Raw genomic sequence first — 20,492 nt, 5'->3', positions numbered from 1 at the left:
CCCCACTGGCTGGCTGGCAGATTCCAGCCTTCCCTGGTCTCTAATTTTAAAGACAACCACAATTACATAATCACGTTTAATGTTTTATAGAACAAACATGTTCTTTACTGTGAAGTTCACTATGAACTTGAATCCCTGATAATTTAAAGCCTATCATCCAATGTATGCCTCAAGCAGCAAGATTTCTGTGTTCAACAAGTTAACTTACTACGCACACCTTGTGCAAAGTCACAAACCTTTTGATACATTTATGAGCTTCAGAATTTAACTGGGAAAGTGTAGCACAGCCCTTTATCCCTTTGCACTGCATGGAGAGAAATGGCTAAAACAACCACCACCGCCTTCTGTTCTATGAGCATGAAGGAACATCTGTTCTCATCTGGGTTACTCGCCCTGGTCAGTGGGAGGCTGCCAGATCCCCCTGGGACAACAATGGCAGAGGCTGCACAGCTTCCTGAAGATTCCTGAAGACAGGCCTACCAGCCCAGGGCAGAGAGTGAGGCCAAGGGCTATGACAGAATCTTCTAGAGACCGCACAGCGACCTACCCATCTGTGTGCACCCACACCCACCACTGTCTTGCACTGGGCACGTGTCTCGCCCAAGGTAAGGGAAGTGGAGGTCTGGCCTCACAGCGTGGCCTGGATGCGGGCCTGAGAACACAGTCGACTTTGGCTTTGTTTGGAAAGCTCCTTCATAACTCCCAGCCCCTCCAGAAGATAAGTGTCTTCTCAGCCGGAGCCATGTGACTCAGGAGAGGTTTACTGTCAGAGCTTGCTGTTCTTCTGAAACTGGGCCACTAGGCTGAGGACCTGCTCGGAGGCCTTGATGTTCTTGGAGCCGAGGTATGAGGTGCTGTTGGGGCCGGTCTCCTCCAGGAAGTAGCGGTAGTTGGCCATCAGGCTGCAGGAGCTGGTGATGCCTTTGAGGCTCACATCCGCCATCCAGTTGATGCGCCACAGCACTGCCCCGTTCTGCAGGTGGAAGTTGGCCACAGGGTTCAGTGCGTAGCCGCGGTGCTTCTCTCCATACAGGTACCAGGCGCAGAGCCTCATCAGCGGGGCCTGCAGTGCCCGCACCAGCTTCTCTGACTGCACCCACTCGCTGCTGCTGAGGCGGAGCTTGAGGGTCTCGTTAATGGGGCCACCTGTGATCTCTGAGATTTCCTTACATTCCGAATCTGTAAAGAGTTCATTCCTCCCGTGCTCCTTTGTTTGCGAGCTCAGAAGCCCCAGAAGCCATTTGGTGAATCCAGGTATAGGTGACAGACTTGAAAACACCTCAAGGTGAGGAAACTCTCTCTGTAAAGCATGGTTGGGGTGGAAGGAAGGCGAAGAAAACACACAAATTCAGCAGGTACGTTACCAAGACAGGAGCACCTCTCAACCTACGGTTGCTGCTGTGTAGTGGGCGGAGTGACATCCGATACATGCTACTTATCTTCTTTCAAGAAACTTTTTTTTTCCTTAGAGTCAGGGTCTTGCTCTATTGCCCTGGCTGGAGTGCAGTGGCGTCACCCTGGCTCACTGCAGCCTCGATCTCCTGGGTCCAAGCCATCCTCCTGCCCTGGCCTGCTCAGTAGCTAGGACCGCAGCCATGCGCCACCGCACCCAACAGGGAACAGTTATCAGGAACCTGATGTGTGCCCGGCCCTGGAGGCATCCTGACTCCCTGAGGCAGGGCACTTGGGTTCCCACCATCCCTTGTCATGTCGGCAAAACAGAGACTAGTGTGTTGGGGGACATGCCTAAAACCAGACAGCCGGCGAGTGGGGAGTGGACGTGGTGTGCCACAGTTACTCACTGCAGACCGTGTCTGTCCCGCACACCATGCCCCTCCCACGGCCACCTCTGAGGCCCCACAAGCTGCTCAGCTGCTTGGCACAAGTGCCCAGGGATGGATAAGTGAGCGACCAGCCACACCACAGGGGGTGCACAACGGGGCAGAGGAGGCGGCTGCGGGGATCTGTCCACATCACATGACACGGCTCAATTGTGATTGTCCCAACTATACAGAGATCTCATTCTCATTTCCAAAAATCCATTACTTTCCGATTATAAATGTAATACACGCTCACTATAGAAATTTAAAAAAAAACTAATGACAGAAGAAAAGAAAGCCGTCATACTCCACTACACTGAGAAGACTACCGTCCAGTTTGCTACAGTAAACTGCTGGTGTTTCTTGATGCGATTTTTGCACAGGTGAGACACTTATTCTACATTTTGCATTATGAATTTATATTGTGAGCATTTTCTCGTTATTTAAAATTCAAAAACAGAGAATTTTAACCAGAGTAACATGGAAAATGAAAAGAGAAGACTGTTACGTTCCTCACCATGTTCCTCTCCTTGAGCATTTGTGGTGGCTCCCAGGTTTTTTGCTTTTCTCTTTTGAGACAGTTGCTCCCAGGCTGGATGGAGTGCAGTGGCGTGATCTCAGCTCACTGCAACCTCCGCCTCCTGGGTTCAAGCAATTCTCCTGCCTCAGCCTCCCAAGTAGCTGGGACTATAGGTGTGTATCACCACACACAGCTAATTTTGGTATTTTTAGTAGAGATGGGATTTTACCACATTGGCCAGGCTGGTCTCAAACTCCTGACCTCAGGTGATCCACCTGCCTTGGCCTTCCAAAGTGCTGGGATTATAGGCATGAGCCACCGTGCCCGGCTGTGTTCTACTTTTGTAAACCCGGATGAGCACCTCCCTGCAGAGGGGTTATTCGCTCCCTTCTAGACTCCCTTTGAGGACTCTATGCTGGCTGCACAGGGGCAAGTAAGTGGCACCCTCAGGACAGCTACTGGGCTAAGGCCTGACTCCCCCAGATCCCAGGATCTCCTCGTCCTCTTCCTGCCTTCCTTACCCTGATACATTCCCCTCCCTGCCCTGCTCATTACCACCCTCAGCTAAGACAGACCAACAAGGAAACTGTGTGAATGAGCGGTGGCTTATCGTTACCCAGGGGAAACATGGCTGCGTGGTAAAGAAGCCAACACCCAGCCTAATTCTGAGGGCTTCAATTTGAAATTGATTATGAATTTATGAGGAGCGTGTAAATGTCCCCACTGCACACTGTCACCCTCTAAGGAAGGGCTCTGCTGCAGCTATGTGCAGCCCCCAGCACAGAGTACCCCACTCAGAGCCAGTCATTAGCAATCATCTAGCTACTGTAACTAAGCACTAGATTCTACACATCCGTTTATTAAAACCCCTGATGAGGCTGGTGGTTTCTGAAAGCCTAGGCCCGGAGTGAATTTCAACCTTTCTGTTGCAGGATGGTTAATGTGTTTTTCACAGGGCAGCAAAGAGAAGGGAGTTAGATCAAAACTGAGCCGAAGCACCTACCTTTGAGCTGTCTGGTCAAACCTCAGCACCCCCTCACAGGCTGTGAGAAGGCCCACGCTGACAGCATGCTAGGCACCAGAGACCCTGAGTGTGTGGGCAGGGGCAAGGGGAGGTCTGACATGGCAGGATGACCACCAGCTGTGCCATCTGGCTGGGACACTTGAGAGTGACACTTACACCAGGACGCATGAAATTATGAGCGTCCTGAGCAGATCACAATGAAGTTGCCCTAGAGAGAGCTGATGACCTCAGAACACAGCTGCATCTTGCTGGCGACTGCACAGCTGGGCTGGAGGCCTCATTTCAGCATCATTCTCATCTCTCTGAGAGACTCATGGCTCCTAGGAGCTGCTGAGGGGCCACTGGCACCCCTTCTATTCCCTGCCTGTCCCTTTAGCTCCTGTCTTCATCTGTGTCCCTCATGGCACCTGACACCCCACGAGGTTCTCTGACCTGACCACATGGAAGCCAAGTGTGACTGGGCCTCCCTGCATGTCACTTACCTGCAACTCCTTGACGACTCGTTTTATGAGGAATGTTCCCAGCTCCACCCCCTGGAGTCCCTGCTGGGTCAAACTGATAGAATAAAAGATGGCAGCAGCAATTCTGTTTTTCTCTTCTGTTTCTGATGGAGGACTTTCCTTCACGATTGCCTGGAAAAACACGGATGAGGGTTCTTAGGACAGCCTGGACGCTCTGCAGCCCGCATGGCAACCCTGTTGCTGGGGCCAGAAGACAATTCTCAGAGCACTGAAAGAGATGGCAGAGAACTCGGCTCCCAGCTGGGGTTCAGGCTATGGAGCCTAAAAGCCGCTGTTTTGAAAACTCTCTACAGGAAAACGTCCTCAGCCTCCTTGGGGTCCTCAGTGCTGCATTGTTCGTGCCATTTTGCAATGTTCATGCAAACTTTGTTGAAGAGCAACGTATGTCCCTTTCTGTCTCTCTCAAGCCTTTGTGCAAACAAAAACCTGCTCCGTAAACTCCCCTGGTAACATGCGCTAACACGTGCTAACACGCTGATCCTCGAGACCAAACAGCTTTAGTTCCTTCAGCTTGTCCTTAAAGTCCTGGTGTTTTACACCATTCAATTGTCTTCCCTCTTTTTCTCTGAACCCTAGTTTTTCACATTTCTCAAGAGGCCATATGCATTCCCATATCATTTTCTTTTAGGAAATTTACCTTTGTTTGAATTTTTCATGTCCCTTTTCGGTTTTGTGCCATCTTTGTTTTTCCTTAATGGCAACACACATTTGCACAGATGGACACGCGAGGCAATCTAAGAAATGACCTAGAATGGAAGCTGCTTTGCTGAAGTCTGAGTTTAGTGCCTCTCATTTCTGACTGCAGCGTTTTTTAATCCCCAATACTCTGAAGCATAATCCCTAATACTCAAAAGGTCACTTGCTAACAGTGGAATAGCAGGGGTTACCTTTTCGTTTGCTTCGAAGCAGGTACACTAGCTTCCTTCTGAAGAACCAATTTAAACTGTTTTACCTTCTACCAGCTACCTCTGGTTCCAGAAGAAGTATTTGGCTCAGAGCGCATACTTCAGGTCTGGCAGTCAGTCCATGAACTTTCTGAAACTGTCCATGGAATGTGTGAGTCTATGCATATCTACCCTAAGGAAAATGTCCTCAGCCTTTTTTCCCTTTAGATTCTTAACGGGGTCTGTGACTCCTACAAAGTTAAGCAACACTGCTGTGAGGAAAGCAGGAGAGCTCTTGACACGGAGGGGACATCCTCTGAGGCCCGTGCTGGGACTGCTGTCCTACACTGCACTCTATGGAAGAGCCTCGGGGCTCAAAGAACAGAGCTCACTTCATATCACTCCCAGGCTTATCTCCTTTTTTTTTTTTTTTTTTGAGATGGAGTCTCATTCTGTTGCCCAGGCCGAAGTGCAGTGGTGCAATCTTGGCTAACTGCAACCTCTGCCTCCTAGCAAGCGATTCTTATTTGAGCCTCAGCCTCCCAAGTAGCTGGGATTACAGGCACCCGCTAATTTTTGTATTTTATTAGAGATGGGGTTTTGCCATGTTGGCCAGGCTGGTCTGGAACTCCTGACCTCAGATGATCTGGCTGCCTCAGCCTCCCAGAGTGGTGGGATTACAGGTGTGAGCCACTGTGCTGGCTCTCCTTTATCAAGAAGTCTGTAAGTTACCTTGTGCAAAAATCCCAGCAATGTTTTTTAAAAGTTTTCAAAATAAAAACAAAACTTTCTTTTTTTTTTTTTTCTTTTTTTTGAGACGTAGTTTCGCTGTTGTTACCCAGACTGGAGTGCAATGGCACGATCTCGGCTCACCACAACCTCCGCCTTCTGGGTTCAAGCCATTCTCCTGCCTCAGCCTCCTGAGTAGCTGGGACTATAGGCACGCACCACCATGCCCAGCTAATTTTTGTATTTTTAGTAGAGACGGGGTTTCACCTTGTCGACCAGGATGGTCTCGATCTCTTGACCTCGTGATCCACCTGCCTCGACCTCCCAAAGTGCTGGGATTATAGGCGTGAGCCACCACGCCTGGCCAAAACTTTTTTTAGTTATACAAGGGAGGTAGGGTAACATCAAAGAGGCAAAAAAAATTTTTTTTACAAGGCAAAGTGAATGAAACAAACAAAAAAAGAGAAAAAAACATACATGCATAAAGAAAAAATACTAAATTAGGCCAGGTGTGGTGGCTCACGCCTGTAATCCTAACACTTTGGGAGGCTGAGGTGGGTGGATCACCTGAGGTCAGGAGTTCAAAACCAGCCTGGCCATCATGGTGAAACCCCATCTTTAGTAATAAAAATAAATAGACACATAAAAAAGAAAAAATACTGAATTATTGCAAAAGCTAATCCCCATGCCTGCTGCTGCTGACGTTTCCATGCACACCTTTCCAGGTCTGTCTCATAGGCTCCCAGTATGCACAGTGTTAAATATACATAGGACCGCGGACCCATGCACGTTCTCATGTGCCCAAATGCATATGCGCAATGCTACACATATGGAAGGCCCCTTCCCCTTAAAGTCAGGATGTGGGCGGGGTTTGAATTCCAGTTCCACCCTTACTTGCTCTATGATCATGGATAAGTTACAAATGTCCCCCTAAGCCTCAGTTTTCTCATAATACCTAAATCACAGGCGCTCTGAGCAATAACACACAAAACGTGCTTCATGGACTGACAGGCACAGAGCACATACTCAACAGGTATTATTAATGTTGATCATAAGACCACACTCTACACATGCTACTGTGTAAACTTGACCTTCACCTCAACAATAAGTCAAGCTTGGCTTTCCATGTCAAAATATAAACCTACATCAATATTTAAATACGTGACAGAAATCCGACGTACCGAGGCCGCACCATGTGTTTACAACACACTTCTGGAGCCCACTGTCCCCTGATGGGCCCTGGGTCATCATCCAGCCTTTCTAACTGTCAGCAATGCTGCAGGAGCAGCCATCTAACTCTCAGGGCTGAGCATCTCCCCAGAGAAATTCCTAAGGGTGGAATTTTTAGGCCGGAAGAAATGCACAATCTGAATTTTCATTCATCTTGCCAAACTGCCCTCAAGGAAGGCAGAACGGCCCCTCATCCCACCAACAGGGCGTCAGGGTGTGACTCTGTAAGGGGATGAGTTTCTCCTTGCTGATCAGAAGCATCTGCTCATCTGCCCTACTCAACTTCTCTAACTTCTCAGCAGGACACCTGCCTAGGGCACTCACCTTGTGCTGGACCACCACCCACTCAGCTTTCTCACAGTCCCTGAGCCAACATGTGCCGGCCCAGGAGCCTCCGACTCCCTGCCACCTGTCTTTAGCTCTCCTATTCCCAGACTTCGCAATGTGGTCCCTTGTTCTCCTGCCCCCATGGGTCTGCAGGAACATTTCAGACATTCTTGCCAAACTCATCCAGGAACAGAGCAGCTTGCCACGGGATGGGGCTATCAACCACAAGTCCCATAATGTGCACTCGCCAGGCAGTGTCCTGGGCCCATATCACGTATGAGGGATGGAGTGTATCTTTCAATTTTCCAATCAAGTCTCTTTTAAAACTCCCCACAGGCATTTAACAAAAGCTGTAAAGGTGAACCATGTATGAACCAGGTAACCTGTCTCTTCTTCCTTCACAATTACTTTCTGCCTCACAAAAGTGTTCCATGAGAGACTCTAACTGTTTCTCAACCCAAGGTCAACAGGGCCAGATGAACGCCGTCCTTGCTCCGTAACTGCCTGCCCGCTACAGTTCTACACTCTATACCTACACATCTGGAGACTTTATTTAAGCAATTAAAAAGCCCAAAACCATTTATTTTCAAAAAAAGAGGATAAAATCAAGTAAAAACAAAGCAAAACAAAAACACAACTTAAGGGACTTTGTGGGATGCCTATCTTGTCCCGAATTGACCATCGCAGGTACCTGGATATTGCTGGAGATGTCATCGGTCAGTGCCACGTGCAAAACCACCAGGGGCTCCCCAGGGGTGGAACAGTGAGAAAAGAAGTAACACCTTCTGTAGGGCCCAACGCGGCGCTTCATGTCCATCCAATTTTTTACAGGATGCACGGCCTCCGATCTGGGGTGAAATTTGTAAAGAGGTAAGACGAATGTATAATTCACAACTTAACGGTTTATGACTTCATTCATATTATTCATCTAAGTCAAACAAACTTTTTAAATAGAGCTTTAATGGAAAGAACGTCATTTTAATGAGAAACAGAACCCACTGAGAGGAACTACAGTGAATGACCATTTTACAAACAAAATTGTGCTCCAATTTGAATCCCAGTTTTAAGAGGAGCTTGTGAGGCTCTGGGGAAGGATCCACGCAGCATCTAATCAAATGCTTGTGTTGGACACTGTGTCTTTTCTTTCCTTGGGGTCTCTGTGAAGTGCTGCCAGTGCTGGAAACACTGGGCTCACCTGGTTTCTCCTGTCTAGCAACCTCACCCACCGCTACTGTTTTCAGCACGTGAAATGGCAGCAGGCACTGTCAGCCCTTTGAATTGGTTACATTTCCAAGAACAGGACACTTTTCAAACCTTGCATTTCGTGGGACTACATGTAACGTGAAGATGCTTACTCACAAAGAGTCCTGGGTTGTGAGGCACCATGACGCGCTAGCCTGTGTTATACTGTGTCCTGGATGTAACACATGATATAGTTTGTTGAGAGACTTTAACCTAGGGAGACATCTTAACAACCAGGTGGGCTAAATGTCGTTTTGATTATCAATGCCAATGCTTGGTCCAGTGAGTACCTACAACTCTGATCATGGGGTCTTTGGAAGACAGAAAATGGGCCTGTTTGCTTTAAACAAGAGGACACAAATAAGACCCCACGTGCAGGTCACTGAGAGAAACATCAGTTTCTCTTGGTGCCCTTTCCTCTTCCTCCATGATCTTAGTATCATGTGTGGTGACAGTCACATTTGCAAATACTGTGTTTGGATTTTATTAGACTTGAAATAAACTGCACATGTGAAGGGAGATAGACCGGCTTTTAGCCAATATAAAACACATATAAATATACATGAAAAATATCTGCACAAAGCAAATGAAAACCTGAATACTCACTCACTGATTCTCTGCAGCACTTCACATGGTGAATGCCAGGTAACACGTTCCAGGTTAAGGAACCCGGAGGAAAACCATTCTGAGAGCATTCCTTTCAGCACCCCATTCATCTCCTGAAAGGAGAAGACAGGCCTTCAGTGCACAACAGATCAAGCCCAGCTCTGTGCTGTGGCCAGCACAGGAAATGAAAACGCGCCGGCATGATACGGGAGACAACTGTGCAAGACGATCCTCTAAACAGCTGTTTCCAAGATTCCTCTGTCAGACTCTTATCTCAAACCAAGTCAGGCTTTAATTCAACTCTCGATTTAGATGTAACCACTTCAGTCTGTAAGACCCCTGAATGGAAATAATTCAATTTGAGCTAAGTTGCCCAAATCAAACAGTATGTTCCAATGCATTTACCAGAGTGAGCATACTCATTACACAAAGTTAACATAACAATGGAAGACACACTGTAAGAGAAACCTATGACAGACAGCAAGGGGGTCAACAGCACTGTCTGCAGCCTCTCGGGAACCCTGATATGTCAAAACATTACTCCTGCTTTTCCTTAGAAAAACAAGTACTTGGTCCAGGAGCCCTAGTTAATCAACTACATTTTCATATTTTCACATCTCTTAGGTCAGGATGCATCTTTTGAATGATTGCGGGTCACAGTCTAACTGGCAGCATTTCCATTTTTTTTTTTTTTTGAGACAGGGTCTCACTCTGTCACCCAGGCTGGAGTGCAATGGCATGAACACATCTCACTGCAGCCTCGACCTCCTGGGCTCAAGTGATCCTCCTGTCTCTGACCCCCAAGTAGCTGGGACTACAGGTGAGCACCACCACACCCGGATAATTTTCGTTTTATATTTTGTACAGATGCGGTGTCACCACGTTGCCCAGGCTGGTTTTGAGCTCCTGCGCTCAGGCAATCCACCTGCCTTGGCCTCCCAACGTGCTGGGATTACAGGCGTGAGCCACTGTGCCCTGCCATAACTGGAAGCATTTTTAATCTTTCTTAGAGAGACATAAAATAACAGTGTATCTGGCAACCAGTGCATTTCAGAGTTGATGAAATTACCCTAATTTTGCTTCACTTATTTATAGTCTAACTACGTCCCCAAGTAATGTGAGTTGACTTGACCACCCAAGATCCATCGGCACTGAAGCCTTTCAATCAAGAGCAGAAAAACACAGGCACTGGGCAGGAGCAGCGCCATCTCAGTGTTGCCTGCACTGCCACAGCCTGTTGTTCCCAATGGCTGTATCCCTTTTCTTCCAAATTAACAGAAATCTCACTTTTCAGCTAGGGACACAGCTGTCCAGTATAGAGTCTGCACTGCAGCTGGGGGGCAGCCATGTGACTGAGTTCTGGCCAATGAGGTGTACGCAGCATTCTCCTGCAGCCACTTTGGGGTACTTGAAAAGACAGCAGGAGCCTACCCTTGGCCCATCTTTTTGTCTTTTCCACTGCAGACTGGAAGGCGGTGTGATGGCTGGCACTGGAGCAGCCAGCTTGCACCATGATGTGACTTAGGAGATGAAGGAATTTCTGGGCAGAGCAACAAGATCCAAGTCTGGATCCACCAAGGACACCAAAGAGCAGAATCAGCTCTGGGCTGCCTACCTACAGACTTTCGCATGACAGACCAAGTCTGTCATATTCAAATTACTGTTACTGAGTCTCTGTTACTCACGGATGAGCCATGTATTAACGAATCCACTGAGCATTACCAGTGAATTACAGTGAACACCTCAGGACATCCGTGACAGGAATGACCTTCTGAATCTCTGTATAAGGGTCATAAAGAACACGGTGGGCAACAAATACAAAGAATGGCTTTACAAAAGCTACAATTTTTTCTTTTTTTGACAGATATTGTCTTGCTGTCCTAGGCTGGAATGCAGTGGTGCAATCTCGGCTCACAGCAACCTCCGCCTCTTGGGTTCAAGCGATTCTCCTGCCTCAGCTTCCAAATTTTATATATGACCATTTTACATTTTAATTCCTGTTAAAGGGTGAAGGGACTCAAAACTGTTGCCAGGGGAAGAGTTGCAGGTTTTGGGATGGTAGCTCAGAGAAGTTTTCAGGAGGTGAGAACTACCTTTATACGTTTAATCAGTAGGGCACGAAAGACACCACAAATTTGTTCCATGTGACCCCACGGGGGCCGGGGAAGTAAATCTAGGACCAACTGGTAGAAGCCATGGAAAATCAGACTTGGACTGAATTTAGTGTCAAGAAGAACTTTTGAATAGCTAGGGCTGTCCACAGAGGTCATCTCGGAAGATGGTGAACCTCAGCACAGGGTGGACAGAACTCAGCAGAGCTTTTTAAAAGGGATTTAAGCATCGGACAGATGGCTCATCAGATGAGCTCTGCAGTTCCTTTAACTCTACAGTCCATAACTGAGTCTCCTTTACTTGGTTGTAAACTCCATCAAGGCAGAGTCCATTTCTGATTTACTCCTACAGTTCCCAAAACATTCACTAACAGATTGATATCCGATGAAAAAGATGGAAAATGGAAAGAATGTGATTAGAAAGTAGCAGGAGGGGGGACGAGAGAGATCATTTGCTGGGTGACACAGAATGGCCCTTTATGAAACTGCATTTTTTGCATTTGACAACAGTGCTTCTTAGCCTTCTGGGATCCTCACGCACCTGTGTATGTGCTAAAAACCATGGGCCCCATCCCCAGGACAGTGAAAACACCTTTTCCTGGGGTTCATGGACTCCTCTGATACCTACCCACGGACCATCCCAGAAGCCAGGGGACTTCCACACCCACGTTAGGAACGGGTGAGCTGAGCTCTGTGTAAGAGGTACTGGCATCTCTCTTACATTCATGATGGGAAAAAAGCAGGAAATACCTAGTTTTACTATCAATTCAATATCAATTATGAAAGAAATGGTTTGGCTGATGAAAGCTCCTCCCCTACAAATCTCTTCATTTTATTTTGGGCTCCTGACAGCCACAAAATGTGACACTGGTACATGAGAACTGGGAATCTGGGCTAAAGGTGAGAAGTCTCCGTTGCTCAGTTCTGACAGCAGCAGCAGCTGCTCAGGCTGGAATGAACCACGGCACACGGCAAGGTTGCCAGGATACAAACAACAGCAAGGAAAGAAGCATCCTCGACTGTACGTGCATTAATTCAGCCACCATTTGTCACCAATACAAGACTGAGAAACACAATTGCTGGGAATATCCTGGTGATGCTAAGGTCAGTGACAGGTGTCAGTTGATTCTGCTGGAGTACGTCTTCTTATTATTATTTTTTTTAGAGACAGGTCTTGCTGTGTTGCCCAGGCTGGACTTGAACTCCTGGGCTCAGCTGAACCTCCCAAGGAGCAGGGTCTACAGGTGCGTGCCACCGCACCCAGCTCTGTGTATTCTGTATTGTTAATTCTGTTGTATGATGCTGCTTAGACCAGCCAACTTTTCCTTTTAAGAGAGAACTTGGTTCCCTCTCTTTTGAAGATCTATCAAGATCTGCCTATTTTGGGTATGTGAAGAAAACATACCTTCCCTTGTCCAGAAGCCCTCAGCTGGGGAAGGAGGCTGCCTCATGGATGAGGGCAGCCCTGCAGAGGCCGAGAAACTTGGGGACAGTTCCCACTCACATGAGCTGCCACTCTGCAGGTGTACACTTCATACTGGGATATACTTTCCTATCTAAAAATAAGTATTATTTAGCATAGCTAAGCACAGAATTTACTAGAACCTACAAGGAGTACTCTATTAACTAAAAGGCAGAAGAAACACAATTGTTTAGCATGGCCGGGTGGCTGTGGCAGTGGGAACACGTCCCTTCTCTCATTTCTGTGCTTCTGTTAAGGTTCGAGCACCTCTCATTTCACCCTAACTCCGAGGTCCAAACCACCCATCAGGAACCCCTTCCGAGAATTAATGGTCTGGTGGCTCACGCCTGTAATCCCAGCACTTTGGGAGGCCGAGGCCGCTGGATCACGAGGTCAAGAGATCGAGACCATCCTGGTCAACATGGTGAAACCCCGTCTCTACTAAAAATACAAAAAAAAAAATTAGCTGGGCATGGTGTTGCGTGCCTGTAATCCCAGCTACTCAGGAGGCTGAGGCAGGAGAATTGCCTGAACCCAGGAGGCAGAGGTTGTGGTGAGCCGAGATCGCGCCATTGCACTCCAGCCTGGGTAAGAAGAACGAAACTCCATCTCAAAAAAAAAAAAGAATTAATGGTTAACCTCCCTCGAGTGCCCACAAATTGCTGAACCTTGCTCGGACCTTCCCCTCTACTGGGGATTCAACTCCGTTTCACTGGGATTTCACCTCTAAGAAACTGAAGTCATCAACCCACTGGGCCTCTGGAGAAAAAACAAAAGCCTATAAACCACCACCCCCCAAACACATACTACAACCTTGTACCCACCTTACCATGAAACCACAGGCACACACACACCCACAAACTCCTCTATGTTCAGGAGGCCACAAATCCAGACATGGTAATGAGCCTCCAAACTCACTCAGACCAGAGGAAAAGAATATTTTAAAAAGTAAGAACACAGCTGGGGGCAGTGGTTCACACCTGTAATCCCAGCACTTTGGAAGGCTGAGGCGAGTGGATTACCCGAGGTCAGGAGTCCGAGACTAGCCTGGCCAACAGAGTAAAACCCTATCTCTACAAAAAATACAAAAATCAGCTGGGCATGATGGCAAGAGCCTATCCCAGCTACTTGGGAGGCTGAGGTGGGAGAATTGCTTGAAACTGGGAGGCAGAGGGTGCAGTGAGCCAGATCACGTCATTGCATTCCAGCCTCAGCAACAGAGTGAGAGTCTGTCTCAAAAAAAAAAAAAAGAACATTTCAAAGGGAATACTTATTTTCCTGATATAATTATGCCACTTTATAGATTTATCTTTTTTTGAGATGGAGTCTCACTCTGTTGCCCAGGTTGGAGTGCAATGGTGCGATCTCAGCTCACTGCAACTTCCACCTCCCAGGTTTGAGTAATTCTCCTGCCTCAGCCTCCCAAGTAGATGGGATTACAAGTATCTGCCATCATGACTGGCTAATTTTTGTATTTTTAGTAGAGAGGGTTTCATCATGTTGGCCAGGCTGGTCTTGAACTCCTGACCTCAGGTGATTTGCCTGCCTCAGCCTCCCAAAGTGATTGGGACTACAGCACAAGCCACCAAACCTGGTGCTTTATAGATTTTTCTATCACTCCCCATACTAAATTATTTCTTTATCATTCTCTTTTCTACAGATTAAAATTGAGTTTTGTGATCACGGTAGTCAGGGATATTGACAAATACCCTGTCTACAAATTCCTTAATTATTGAAACAACTAAAATTTTCTCTTGGAATAAATCTGTTAAGATCAATCCACTTATTATAATCCAAGGAGCTCTACAAGTCTACATGAGATGAACATAGCATAGCGCAGAAGTGAGGACGTGACACCCATCAAGGCATCCGATAACAGGGGCCTCCGAACATCCGTGTCGTTAACCATGGACAGGGTCTACCTCCTCCATGCACTGGGTTTGCTATCTAGACGAACACCACACAGACACTTGGCCATTGCACACTGTGGAACCTTCAAATAGCACTTGCTTCTTCCCAGCCAGGAGACCTGATACTGCATCTGAACTTTGTATCAAAGAGGATAAGAGTCCCCAACATAAGGAAAAGATACCTTATCTGATCTGAAATACCCAAGGAAGAGAGGTATTCCAGCCTGGTCACATGCCTCCTGTCCTCATGCTGGGCTAGGCTCATGAAGGAGACACCAGTCTTCCAGATTCATGCATTTCCAATAATCCCAATCCCTGGTCAGAGACCAAAGTCTTGACAAACCATGCCCTCATTTTTATACCATATTTTAGCAAAGCTCCAATATATTTTTCTTAGATGAGTGGAAGGCTGCCTCTCAGCTGACCAACAATCAACTGAATTTCTCCCCTCAGTGCAGTGTCAATGGGCCCAGGAGGGTTCAGTGAGTTGGATAAAAATCACCTAAACTCATTTCTCTAAGCAATGGATGGCAAAGACGGACCTGGAAACGAGCTCCCTTCCCAGTCTCTTGCTTCTTCCACTATGCCCACTGTCCTGTAACACACATGGCATCAGCTGGGTACAGTGGCTCATGCCTGTAATCCCAGCACTTTGGAAGGCTGAGGTGGGTGAATCACAAGGTCAGGAGTTTGAGACCAGCCTGGCCAACATGGTGAAACCTGGTCTCTACTAAAAATAAAAATAAATTAGCTGGGCATCGTGGCGGGCACCTGTAATTCCAGCTACTCGGAAGGCCGAGGCAGGAGAATCTCTTGAACCCGGGAGGCGGAAGTTGCAGTGAGCCAAGATCATGCCCCTGCACTCCAGCCTGACTGAGTGTGAGACTCTGTGTAAAAACATACAAACAAACAAAAACCCATACAACATCAGCATCACTCTGTGGCTTCACATTTGCCACTTATTCAAAAAAGTGCCTTTGCACCTATAGTATTCAGCAAGAAAAGAACCTGAGTAGCATCACACAGTGAACTACATTCAGGCCCAGGGAAATGCTCAGGTCCCAGCCCACAGGAGCTCTCCTGTAAAACAGTGCATGCTCACGTGGGCTTATCTAGCACATGCAAAGGCCAAAAGAAGCCAGGCAAGTAGCACGCCTGTGTGACAGGGCTCGGTGTGCACATATCCAGGGTGCCGAGACTGGGGCAACCTGGGAGTGAGACCCCTGCTCCCCTGAGAGCACTCAGCACTTAGGAAAGCCCTTGGGGGTCTGGGAAGCCTCCACTAAAGCTTCCTGTGTCAAACTTCTGGTGTCTTCTAATGCTGGATCCCTTAAAGTGAAAAGTTCTAGCTGAGTCACCTCATTAATGTAGATGCAAAATCCTGAATGAGATAAAAGGAATGGAATCAAAATAGTGTCCACACCAAACCCACAGAATGTTCAACACTACAAGTGAATGCTAATGTCTACTGGGGACTTGGGGTGACAAGGATGTGTCAGTGTATCTTCCTGAGTTGTAACTAATGTCTGACTCTGTTGGAGGATGTTGATAATGAGGGAAGCTATGCCTGGGTGATGGCAGAGGGTATAAGGGACATCTCTGTATCTTCTACTCAGTTTTCCTGGGAACCTAAAACTACTTTAAAACAGAGTCTATTTAAAAAAGGGGGCCAGGCACAGTAGCTCACATCTGTAATTCCAGCACTTTGGGAGGCTGAGGCAGGCGATCCCCTGAACTCGGGAGTTCGAGACCAGCCTGGCCAACATGGTAAAACTCTGTCTCTATTAAAAATACAAAAATTAGCTGGGTGTGGTGGTGGACACCTGTAATCCCAGCTACTTGGGAGGCTGGGACAGGAGAATTGCTTGAACCCAGGAGGCGGAGGATGAAGTGAGCCGAGCACCCCAGCCTGGGCAACACAGCAAGATTGTCAAAAAAAAAAAAAAAAAAAAGAAAGATCAGATAAAAAAATAGATCAGATCATACCACATTAAGTGATTTCTGATGATAGCTATAATATCGGATCCCAGTTGACAGGTTCTATGCACAGAACAATTTAACTGTATTCTCAGACTAATTTAAATGACAGAAATTAAAAAAAAAATTACATCTCTGCTCATGCCTATCTATAATCCCAGCACTTGAGACTGCAGGATTGGTTGCTTGAGGCCAGGAGTACCAGACCAGCCTGGACAAATAACAAGATCGCCTCTCTAAGAAAACATAAACACAACAAAACAGAAACCTACACACACACACACACACACACACGAGGAAACTTAACTATGTAGAACAAGGGAAGGGGAAGAGAATTAACAGGTTCAGCTACTAACAGTTATATGCACTGAATATAAGGCTGGGATTTCTAGGTAAAGAAATGGAAGGGGCATGACAGAGCAATCACGAAAAGGCTCCCGGAGCCATTATGTACAAACCATATGTAGAGGCAAAGGTCAGGGTGCCGTTATTCATTCTAGAGGTTTGAGAAATATCTCTGGTCCACAGGACTTTTGGCCTAACATTATAGTATGCAGTGTTTTCTCCCATATATATATGGATAGCCTTGGTCAAAAAAGCAAGGAAACTTGTGAATGTCTGAGGACGCAGCAGCCTTGGTATTTCCCAGGGGCCAGCTCCTTTTTTTCAACAAGTCAGGGCTGAATGTGAGTGTGTTCAGCTGCCATGCAACGTGTTCCTTCCTGACTATGTGATAGCCAAGTTTTCCCGCATGGGGAAGAACAGAAGGATGTATTCCACAACATCTCACAGAACCAGATAACTCAGGATTGGACTGGGTGTGAAAAATAAACGAGGAACAAAGCTGTCCACATGTCTGATATGAGGACTCTCTCAGCTGTGCAGAAACCTTTCAAGCTCTTCATGGCTTCCTCCCAGGCTCAAAAATCTATGACGGAGTGTGGGGCAGTCTCACCTCCACATCAGTATTGAATGATTAGTGTCAAGTGTGTCTCATGCCAGGGCACCCAGGAATCTACTGCAATGATTCATTCATCATTCTGCTATGCAAGAAATTTAAGACAAGTTTCCCAGTTTTTGAGGAGCTGATCATTTACTTGGGGGGAAGATATATTGCCAAGTACTCTGTCCATGGTGTGGATCAGAAAAGCTCATTCATTCAGACTGGGCTTGAGCCCAGAACAAGACAATTCAACACAGTAAGAATTCATGACTGATTTCATGTCACGCAATGAACAGCTGTGGGTTTTCTGTCTTAGATTCTTATGGCCAAAGATGCCTGACCCTCAGTAATGCTTAGCATTGTAAACTAACCAGCTATCATGGGGAATCAAATCATGGCCACTGCTGTCAATCCTGACATTAATCCCATCCTTAATTATGCCCATTTTTACGCATCTAAGACTAAGCAGCCAAAAGAGGTAAGAAAGTTTCTAATAAACATCCGATTAACTCACACAGTAACTGCAAGGTAGTAGGCGTAATACAAAGAACCCTGGATTTGGGTGGGTGATCAGTGAGGGCTTTTTGCTCTGAAGTTAAGGACAAGTCACAGAATCTCAGCGTCTATCTCCTTTGCTGTAAAAGGGATCCACGTTATCACCCACCTAAGACTGAAAGAATGAAAATGAAAACTATTAAACTAGCATCAGAGTTCTTAAATGGGTTAGGTCATAATCATTCACCTGTTCAGCATTTTTTTTTTTAAACACCAACTGCTCACAAACTTCTGAATGTCCAAAACTTGCTGAAACATTTACATTATCTTTCATTCCTGAAAAGGGCAGGTTAAGCCTGGGCAGCATGGTGAAACACCCTCTCTACAAAGAAATGCAAAAAAATTAGCTGGGCGTGGTGGCAGCTGCCTGTAATCCCAGCAACCAGGGAGGCTGAGGCACAAGAACCGCTTGAACCCCAAGGTTGCAGTGAGCCTAGATCACACCGCTGCACTCCAGCCTGGTGACAGAGCAAGACTCTGTCTAAAAAAAAAAAAAATAGCCAGTCGTGGTGGCCTGCACCTGTAGTCCCAGCTACTCAGGAGGCTGAGGTGGAAGGATCGCTGGAGCGTGGGGAAGTCGAGGCCACAGTGAGCCGTGATGGCACCACTGTACTTCAGCCTGGGCAACAGAGTGAGACCCTGTCTCAAAAATAAAAATAAAGAAGGGCAGGTTAGTGTTTTGGCATATTTAATACTAACAGTATAAAAGGACTATACGTTACTCTAGGCCATCTTTCGGGTCATAATCATTTAAACCTCAAAGTATGCATCTGCATGTAACATGAACTGTGCTAATGCCTGATTAACTCAAGAAGCTGACACAGAATCATCACATTAAGTACTGAACTGAGGGAGTTCAATTGTCCTACCAAAAGTCACGCAGCAGAGAGAAGGCCAGAAGCCATGGAGACTCCTGGGCGGTGGTGGTGACCTTGAGTTCTATTTATCTTTGTGCATTTCACAGGACATCTTAGGACAATGTCTCACACACAGTGGGTGCCCAATTAACCTCTGAAACACCATCCAGGGTCTCAGAAGGCTGCCTGATGCTCAGCCTGACACTCTAGTGCAGGTATACCATAAAGATGAAACACTTCTCAGCTACAATGATCAGAAGAGAGACGGTATAGCACACACTAATCAGGTACAACAGGTGACAGTTACCTTAAAGGTCACCAAGTCCTGAGTACTTAGTAAACACTATACAAATGAGGACTTCAAGGCCAGACTGGAGGGAGGAGGGGCTGTGCTCTGGCGAGTCCAGGACTCAGACAGCGTGGGAAGGGGGTAGAGTTGGCGGTCAGTAACCACGGGTGAACTGAGCGTGGTTTCAGGCAGGGTGTGCGGGGCGTGGAGGGGTGAAGTGAGGACTACTGGAGGAGGGCGGCCGGTCCGCGCTGCCGGGGGAGGGGGGGTCGAGGGCGGCCCCTTACCCGGACGTGTGGCCCCTCCACCAGTTTGAGGGCCTGCGCCTCGAGCAGGTCGGCCCGCAGCTGCACCAGGAAGCGCACGCCGCCGTCCAGCTTGCTGATGTGGTGAAAGAGGCCGCGGTAACGCGGCACCAGCGCGTAGCGCAGCCGGTCCTCCGCCTGGAGCAGCACCGCGGCCTCCCGCTGCTGCTGGCGCAGCTGGAGCACGCCGGCGCTCTGCTCGGCCACCTGGCCATGGTCCACCCCGAAGCCCCGCGCCAGGCGGCCCAGCAGCTCGGCCCGCTCGGCCGTCTCGGCCAGGCCGCCGTAGAAGCTCACGAAGTCCGCGCACTGACCCTCGGCGGGCGCCGGCGTCTTTTCGCGCAGCTCGTAGGCCGGCGTCGGCGGCACCGCGCGGCGCAGCAGCTCGTCCATGGCCCGCTCCAGGGCGCCGGCCGCCTGCCCGCTTATCAGCCGGGGCCCGGGCGGCCGCGGGGGAAACCGCAGCGGGAGAAGACGCCTGGCTGTCAGACCTGGCCCGAGGCCTCGCATGGCGCCGCACTACAGCCGTCCAGGAGGAGCGCCGCTGACGCTGCCGCGCTTCCGGCTTCCGGCGTGCGCCGGCCCCATTGGCCGAGGCCGGGGGCCGGGCGGGGAGGCGGCCAATCAGAGGGCTGGGTGGCGGGGCGGGGGCGGCTCTGGCGGTGGCTCGGGGCCAAGGGTGGCCAAAGGTTACCGTCTGGGGGTGGGGCGGCCTCGGAGCCTCCCGCTCAGCTGTTCGCTTGTCCTCCGGTCCTAACACCTGGCCGCCTAGAGGCACCGTCCCCTCCTCTCTTCCCCCACTGCACTGCACCAGGGCCTCCTCCTCCCTAGATCCGAGCACCTCCAGCCTCCAGGGGCATCACAGTCGCCCGGGAGCTCCTGCCCTGGAGGATTCCTGGGCTCCGAAATCAGAATCCGAGAGATTCAGATTCAGTGTGTTTGGGAGGAGCCGAGGCATCTGCGTGCTTAAAGGTGTTTGTGGAAATCCTCTGGCAGAGTAGCCTTTGACCCCTGCCTAGGCCCTCACCATTCGCGTCAGGGTCTTACACAGAGGTTGGAGGGGTGTGAGAGTGTGTGTATAGGGAGGGAAAATATGTCTATATGCATACGCATGTATGTATATATACACGTACATATGCATACACACATACCTATGTATGTGAGAGAGAGCAAGAGAGAC

The 20,492-nt window shown here is 48.3% G+C and overlaps 1 protein-coding gene across 1 annotated transcript; it reads right to left on the bottom strand.

The window, feature by feature from the left end:
• Positions 1 to 65: 65 nt before the first annotated feature.
• On the bottom strand, positions 66 to 19,852 carry MLYCD (malonyl-CoA decarboxylase). The gene is made up of 5 exons (XM_002761212.5): positions 19,295 to 19,852; positions 8,904 to 9,016; positions 7,747 to 7,903; positions 3,847 to 3,996; positions 66 to 1,300 (listed from the first exon to the last, which is right to left on the bottom strand). Exons 1-5 carry the CDS (start codon positions 19,820 to 19,822, stop codon positions 767 to 769), a joined length of 1,482 nt encoding a protein of 493 aa, XP_002761258.2. The 5' UTR covers positions 19,823 to 19,852; the 3' UTR covers positions 66 to 766.
• Positions 19,853 to 20,492: the final 640 nt, after the last annotated feature.

Source organism: Callithrix jacchus, chromosome 20 (genome assembly GCF_049354715.1).
Source record: "Callithrix jacchus isolate 240 chromosome 20, calJac240_pri, whole genome shotgun sequence".
NCBI classification, from domain to species: Eukaryota; Metazoa; Chordata; class Mammalia; order Primates; family Cebidae; genus Callithrix; species Callithrix jacchus.
The sequence above is the reverse complement of the archived record's forward strand: the minus strand, read 5'-3'. Positions and strand labels throughout refer to the sequence as shown.

Excerpts from the sequence above, each read along its gene's own strand:
- MLYCD (XM_002761212.5), bottom strand. The coding sequence starts at position 19,822 with ATGCGAGGCCTCGGGCCAGGTCTGACAGCCAGGCGTCTTCTCCCGCTG. Across the intron at positions 9,017-19,294 it reads TGGAGGGGCCACACGTCCGG|GAGATGAATGGGGTGCTGAA; the intron begins GTAAGGGGCCGC and ends TTCTCCTTTCAG. Across the intron at positions 7,904-8,903 it reads GTGCTGCAGAGAATCAGTGA|ATCGGAGGCCGTGCATCCTG; the intron begins GTGAGTATTCAG and ends ATTTCACCCCAG.